This window comes from Gossypium hirsutum, chromosome D12 (genome assembly GCF_007990345.1).
Source record: "Gossypium hirsutum isolate 1008001.06 chromosome D12, Gossypium_hirsutum_v2.1, whole genome shotgun sequence".
NCBI classification, from domain to species: Eukaryota; Viridiplantae; Streptophyta; class Magnoliopsida; order Malvales; family Malvaceae; genus Gossypium; species Gossypium hirsutum.
In genome coordinates, this window is record NC_053448.1 from 57,766,632 (window position 1) to 57,775,033 (window position 8,402).

The 8,402-nt window shown below is 32.3% G+C and overlaps 1 protein-coding gene across 1 annotated transcript; it reads left to right on the forward strand.

The window, feature by feature from the left end:
* Positions 1-363: 363 nt before the first annotated feature.
* Positions 364-2,442, forward strand: LOC107946932 (protein RGF1 INDUCIBLE TRANSCRIPTION FACTOR 1). Its single transcript, XM_016881438.2, has 5 exons — positions 364-856; positions 976-1,152; positions 1,237-1,311; positions 1,387-1,527; positions 1,643-2,442. The coding sequence occupies exons 1-5, from the start codon at positions 854-856 to the stop codon at positions 1,970-1,972; spliced, it is 726 nt and encodes a 241-aa protein (XP_016736927.1). The 5' UTR covers positions 364-853; the 3' UTR covers positions 1,973-2,442.
* Positions 2,443-8,402: the final 5,960 nt, after the last annotated feature.

Here is an 8,402-nt window from a genome sequence, read left to right on the forward strand (position 1 = left end):
CTTAAAATTCAAAATTTCAAATTTAACATAACTACCTAAGCTTGAGCTCCATAATGCAACAATGGTCAACATTAGCCGAATTTGGTCCGTCTGGTAGCGACCGCAAATAACTACTGTTTGTATTTATGTATTCCCATACGCTTCAATATCAATACATTTTAATATCGAAATTATGAGATGGAGATTATATTCTCATTCATGAAAATAAAATAGAGTGAACACCCTAATTTCAAAAATAATAACAATAACTCCTTTGAATTTTTCTTTTCTTTTTTGGCTGAAAAACCAATGAATACCCCCATACTTCAAACCAAGTTGAAGATTGCATCCGGATTTCCAAGAGGGTGAGTTGAACACGATAAGAACAAAATCAATGCACAGTATGCATAAATGTTTTTAGACACTTAAAAGGTTGTAGGGGGGAAGAGAGATGATAGGTTAAGGTCTAAAATCTGCTAAAAGATTTGCTTTTGACATTCAAATCTGCACAACAACTAACTACTAGTATGGTGTAGCTAGCCCCTTCACATCTATGCCTTAAATGAGGCCCAGGCCCCATTTCGCTACAACACTGCAAACAGTCGCTGCTGTTGGCTGCCACTACTGCTGGCACTGCCACTGGAGAGAGAGGCGCCGTTCCCTTTTTTCCTGATTTTTTCGTATCTCCCCCCACCACTAACCTCCACAAAGGCCCTCAACCCAACACTTTGTCCTCTTTTTAGATCTCTCTTTCAATGACATTTCATTGATGGCTGATGACTTTTTTAACACCCCCCTCTCCTCCTCCCCCAATTATTCGTTATAAAACTCCTGACATCCACTCCTGCTTCTTCTACAAACAGCAAAACAGAACATGGTATATGTCTCTTTATTATACCTTAATTTCTGGAACTTAAATTTTTTTTTTCAGTTAATGAAATCATTTTATGTTGATTCAACTTTGTTGGGTGTTTTTTTCTTTTCAATTTCTTACAGGTTGGTCCAAGATCAATTCCTCATTGGCTTGGGGTTCTTCTTGGACAAAAGTTCTTCGATCCTTGCATACTTCATGAATCTGCAAAGAAGAATGAGAAGAACATTTTCTGCTTGAATTGTTGCATTGCAATTTGCCCTCACTGCTTGCCACTTCACCGTCATCATCGTCGCTTACAGGTTCATTCATCTATAATTTCCCCAAGAATCATGTTAAAATTCACCATTGCAGATCAAATTCACTCTGTTTTTCCTTGTACACAGATAAGAAGGTATGTTTATCAAGATGTTATACGATTGAGTGATGCTCAGAAACTGATCAATTGTTCCCTCGTTCAAGTATGAAAATAATCATTGAAATTTTTTTTCTTCCTTTCAAATTCTATTCATCTGATCAGTTTCATAACTCCACAGCCTTACACAACAAACAGTGCCAAAGTAATATTTTTGAATGAAAGGCCAATGTCACGCCCATTTAGAGGCTCTGGTAACTTGTGCGTCAAATGCGATCGCAGCCTTCAAGACCCGTTTCTCTTCTGCTCCCTCTCTTGCAAGGTTCATCCTATATTCACACTCCCTAATTTTGACTTTCTTACAATGCCACTGTTGCTGTTTCTCTCTTTGTTCTCAACTGTAAATTTGATGTCCTTTTTTCGCAACATGCATGCAGGTTAAGCACTTGTTGTACAAAAGTAGAAATGATTTTTGGTTGGTAGAGCAGGAAGTGGATCCTCAAATGACTCCTGACTCAGTCCTGGATTTCCATAGATCAAGTTGGTCAGGAGGATCCGCAAACACAGCTGCCACTAGCAATGGTGACAGTGGAACCAACTGCAAGCCATCTTCACTACTTTGCACAGCTACAACCGAGTTTCTCAAGATAAACAAGAAGAAACGGAGCTGCATCCTAACCCCTCGAGTTCCCCACCGCCACAGATGCTCACAGGCTGAGAGTAATAGCCGCCGGAAAGGTGTGCCTCATAGATCACCTTTGAATTAAATGGGTTGTGTTTCCAAAGAAATGGGGAAGTTTTGAGTGCCTTGTAAAGTCAATTAATTGCTTCCTCAAATTTTGTATAGTTGTTAAACCTATTAGACATAAGAATACATATTAGAATTGGATCACTGTTAAAAGAATTAGAGAAAGATGATTCATAATGTCAAACTTGGTAGTAATTCAGATGGGATTCTAAATCTAAGCCATTGTTGTAGTCAAATTAACTTTAAAAAAGTCATGTGAAGGAGAAGGAAGATATGTATGTGAATTATATGGTTTAAAAAGGTGCAGACAATTGATCATCTCAAAGGGTTGTTTGTTTAAATGCGACAAAAGGAAAAGTGGGTTTCTCTCGCATTGCAAAATAGTGTTTAAATAAACTATAGTGTCCTTTTGCTGGGTGATTAAGCAAGTCATAACAAGCTTATCCATGCAATTACTGTTTAAATATATATATAAAGAAAAACCTTGGGGATTTGACGTTTAAATTTATTAAATATTATCAATATTGAAATCAAAATTGTTGTTACAATGGAACACTGAGAAAGCAGAGATTGAATTTTGGTAAATAGTAAAAAGGTTGTATGATATGGGTTTGAAAGTGCAGTTGAATTTTTGGTACCATTCAATCAAAACCATAATCTATGGCAAGTGGGAAAACGGGAATAGCAAAATGTCAAATCTGAAGGCATTATTTGAGCCTCTGAGATTGGATTGGAAAAATGGACCCCTAAAATCAACAAAAGATCAGCAGACAGATGACACCATGGAAAGATGGAATTGGTAAAGCCCACAACAGCTATGTATATACGCACCTTTTTTTATTACATTTTGTTTCTTTCCCCTCTTTTTCCACTTCCTTCTTTTACTGTGCCTAAATCATGACAATACAAGAGGAAAGTATTTAACTTTTTAGCTGTTTGTGCAAATTGCCACTCCCTTTTTCTTTTTTTACATCTTTTCATTCCTTAGACTTAGTTAATCTATTATGATTAAGCTTTGAAAAGTTATTTAATAATTAAATTTTAATTTAATTATTTGTAATTATATAATAATTATATTTTGTGTAATTATTTTAGTTAGTTAGCTTTATCGAATTGGATGTAATTAGAGCAACCACTTAAATTACACTTTCTAATTCTCAGCGATAGTGTAAGAATTGAAGTAATTACACGAACATTTATGGGGTATTTGAGATGGTTATAACAAAAAATTTCTCATATTATAAATCCTAAAAAATTATATTATAAAATATTTTATGTATTTTATAAAATCATAACAAAATTTTATATCATTTAAATCCTAAAAAAATTAAAATTATAGCTAAAAAGTTTATTTTTAAAAAATAATGTTACAAAAATTATATTATTTTGTCGTAACTTATTTATGTGTCTCACTGTATATTATAAAAATAACATATTCATAAAAAAAGTTATAGTTCTTTTTATGGTAACTTATTTGCAATAGGGTAAATTACACCAATTACCATTAAACTTTGGTTAATTTTTAATTTTTATCATTGAACTTTTTAAACTTACAGAGATGCCACTAACATTATTGTGACATTACAAAGATGTCACTCCAATGTTCGGTGCTATTTCTTGAGTAATAGCGTATGACGTGGCATGTTAAATGTGCTATGTGTTTAAAAATTTATTTTTTTAATATTAATATTGAATTATTTTTTAAATATGTGTACATTTAACGTGCCACGTCAGACGTCATTACCTAAGTAACTGTAGTAAAAGGTAGAGTGGCATCTTTTGTAATAACGCAATAACGTTATTGGCATCTTTGTAACTTTCAAAAGTTAGGCAGCAAAAAATAAAAGTTAGCCAAAGTTCAATGGCATTTGGTGTAGTTTACCCTTTACAAAAATAATTTTCTAAAGTTATGGAAAAAATCATATTATTTATAAGAAATGTTATGAAAGTTATTGAATAATTTATATTTTTTTATAAATGTTGTAGATTATAATATATATATTTTTTAATTTATGTATTATAAAAAGGAATATAATCTAACATAAGTTTTTATTCAAATTAAGTTTATACAATTTTGTATAATTAATGCTACATACTATTTGGGCTGAACCCAAATATTAAATATTAAAGAGGGAATAATCTAACAAATATGCAATAGAACAATTAGATAAAATTGCATACGATGTGTAACAGCCCGTTTTTAGTGAAATCGAAATAGTAGTTTTGGGACCACAAATCCGAGTTGGAAAGAAAATTTATTTTAATGTTATTGCATGGTCTGCATTATGATAGAAATAACATATGAAAATTTCAATAAGAATATTTTACTGACTTCATGTTTAATTATAGAAAGGACCAAATTGCATAAAGTGCAAAAGTTGAATTCTAGTAGCTAAAAGGATCAAATAGCTATGGAATTCAAAAATTGAGGTCCTTATAAGGCAAATAGACTATTAAGAGAAGTTAGTAGATATTTATGATGATTCATCCATGGAAATTTAATTAAAGAAAAGGACTAAATTGGAAAGTAAAAATAATAAAAGATGATAATTAATTAAATAATGAAAATATCATTTATTTCATCTCCATCCCCAAAATTATTCTATGGAAACCCTAGCTAAGAGAAAAGACATCAAGCAAGCTTAATTGGGTAAGCATTCTTGTCCCGTTTTTAGTCATTTTTATATTTTCGAGATCGTAATAACCTAATCTATCAATTTTGGGGATCAATTTTCAAAGTTATCAAAGTATTAAAATTTTTCAATGGATGAGTATGCTAAAATTTTGAAATTTATGGTAGAAAGTGAAAGGTTGTTGATAGATAAGCAACTTTTGTAAAAGATTTTTTCATGAAATTGTGATTTAGGGACTAAATTGAAAAAATGTAAAATTTATGAAAAATTTTTGATTTTTGTGAAATACATGGACTGCTATTGTTATATAAAAAAATTGGCTAGGCTTGGAATGAGGATTAAATTGCATGAATTTCATTTTCCGAGCCTAGGGATGAAATTGGAATTAATCAAAAGTATAGGGTAAAATGGCAATTTTACCTAGGGTGTGAATTGGATGGAATTGAATGTGAATTGCATTAAATTGAGTTAAATTCACTCGAATAGATCCGGATAGACCTAGTTCGGAATTGGATCGAGGAAAACAAAAAGTATCGAATTAGTAGCCTACAAACACGAACAACTATCGAGGTAAGTTCGTGTAACTAAGTTGTGTACATTTATATGTTTAAATTAAGTATTATATTTGTGAATAGTATAATTGCCATGTATGTGAAAGTGATTAAATATTCGAAAATGCCCAATAAATGTTAAGTCATGTTTGAACAAATGGAATTGATGGATATAAGTTTCCCATATTGGTTGCGGTCTTACATATGTTGCAGACACACCATAGCTCTTACAAGCATGTTGTTATAAGAGCTCTTAAGCTTCCTGTTACATGGTTTCTGCGAGCATCTCGATCGGTATTGATCTTGCATGTGTTGTGGATATATCGCAGCTCTTTGTGAGCGTCCTGTTATATGATCGGTATGGATCCTACATATAATGCGGACATACCGCAACTCTTTATGAACGTCCTGATATAGGCTCTTTGTGAGCTTCCTAATATGGCTTGTTTGAACTTCCTGTTATATGGTTATCCAGAGCTCCCTGATAATAACTCTTCGGAGTTACTTGTTAAGCTCAATGAGCTTCCTGTTTTAAACTCTTATGAGTTTCCTGTTATAGCTCGGATGAGCTTCCTGTTACATGGCTCACATGAGCTTCCTGTTATATGGCTCGAGAGAGTGCTTCCTGATTATGTGCCCTAATGGGTACCCCTATATATGATATGACGTATTACAGTTTTGTACACTTCGAGTGTACTACATGTGTATCCATTGATATTTCAAATAAATTCAACCGGTAAAGTTCTGACATGGTTAAACTAAGCTTAAAATGATTTGTCATGGAAATGTACATGTTATATGGAAATATGAAATGAAAAGCATATGCATATGTAGGTTATTACATGATGAGGTCTTCCTTGATTCTTGATGTTTACATATAATACATGACTAACAAGTTTCTTGAGATTATATGTGTTTAGGCAAATTGCCAAATTTCTTAGGATGAATTTTGTATGCTTATCTTAAATATAAATGATTGGTAAGTTGATTTTCCGTTATACGAACTTACTAAGCATAATTGCTTACTCTATTTTCTTTCCTCTGTTTTATAGTACTTGGAAGCTCGTGAAGGTTGGAACTTGGTCGGAGACACATCACACTATCCCTCAGACTTCTCAGCATATAAAGTAAACTAAATTTTGGTATAATGGTATGTATAAGCTAAGTTAAGCATAATGAAGAAATATTTTGGTTAGAACTAGCCATTGGAATGGCTTGTAATAGTTATATTTTGAAGTAAAAGTATATATAGTGTGTAGCTTTATCATGCTTGGTATGTTTTTGAAATGGTTAAGTGTTGAAAAGCATATCGTTATATTGATAATAAGATTGAGTTAGCATATTAAGTCCAATATGCATATAGGTGATATTACGTCATACTTAATACATGAATTTGACTTGATTTGAATGGTTTGAATTGGTTGGTGAACATGTTTAAGTAATGTTGTAGGTGAGAGGCAAATTGGGTGAGAAAAGTGGCTTGAAAATGGATTATTTTTCGTCCACACAGGCAGAAACATGGGCGTGTGTCTTAGCCGTGTGTGACACACGACCATGCGCATAAGCGTGTGGTTTGGCCGTGTGTCCCATGTGACCCAAGTCAGAGAGTTACATAGGTATGGGCATGGGCTGGGACACGTCCATGTGCCTCACATCGAATGCCCACACGGCCTGGCCATACGGGCATGTGTCCCTTGCACCTAAGAAAAATTTTGAAAATTCGCGAAAAATTCTTTGAGTTCCCGATCTAGTCTCGACTTGTTTCAAATGCATAAATTGGGCCTCGAGGGTCCATTTAAGGGACAATATGATTGAATATGATTGGTTTCGGATATGAATAGTAAATGACATGAATTAAGTGTAATTATTCTGTAAACTCTGGTAATGCTCCGTAACCCTGTTCCGGTGACGGATATGAGTTAGGGGTGTTACATAAAGTGTAATTTTCTTGTTATTTTTATTAGTAATCGTATTATCAACTACTTTTTTAGACTAACATAATACATATGATTATTTGATTTTAATTTTTTTATTTGTTTACAAAATTATTTTTATCATACTAATAAGTTTTTTTAATAATTATTATTACTTTAAAATTTTAAATTATGCAACTGTATAATTATAATTTTTATTATCAAACATGACATGAGAAATTATATTCTATCAGCCAAATACGTCTAGAAAATTATAATTATTTATAATTATAAAATAATGTAATTATTACTCAATGAATTACACTTTTATTCAATTATATTTTAAGATAAAATATGCGTTTTTGAATTCTCATTGCAAATGAAACTAAAATATTAAAATTATAGATATTTGCATTCATCAACATGTGGGCAAACAGCACCAGTGGTCTAGTGGTAGAATAGTACCCTGCCACGGGTCAGACCCGGGTTCGATCCCCGGCTGGTTCAATTCTTTTTCATTAGACAGCTGCGTTGATTGTGTTCTGGTCTGGCGTGAACAAAGTTATGTACTTCCTCCCATCCTCTGCCAAATCTGTCCACACCCAGCAATTGATTTTTTTGTTGTCCAAAATTAGGGTATTAATAGATACTATTTGATTCATTATGAAATATGCTCAAATCGAATTCCAACCTTGGATTGAAGGATAAAATGAAGTAATTGGTACTTTATCCCAACCCACCACCACTTAATACCACGTCATTGTGTTTTAAAACACTGTGACAACAAGCCATCAATTACCAAATACAGCGCCGAACTTAAAAAGGTTAAAAATACACAATTATGCAAAAGCTATTTAACCATGTTAGGCATTGATCTGAAGTTAACCACAAACTAACAGCTCAACCATGATCATCTTCATGTCCAAAAATAGAAGAAAGAAAAATAAAGTACAGGAATATTCCTAACCAAAGAAAAACGAAAATTACATTTTACACGGTTCAACATTTTCCCAAGACACTGTAATGTCTACTCCAGACAAGGACAGCATCGTATTCTTAAATCTTATCATCAAATTTTATTCATTTTCGTTACTTCAAGTTATATTTTAATTATTTATATTTAAAATATTATATTTTAGTTATTCGCGTTATTGTTTTGTTATGAAATGATTACTCTATCTTTAAGATCTGTTACCTCTCCAACTATAGTTCAATGTGACAATTAAAATGAGTTTTAAATACCAATTTAGATGTCCAACTGGAATGAGAAAAGTTAATTTTTTTATGAAAATAAAATACAAAATTTAGTTTTAAAACCCAATTTTCTCCAATTTAAAAAGAAACACTTGATG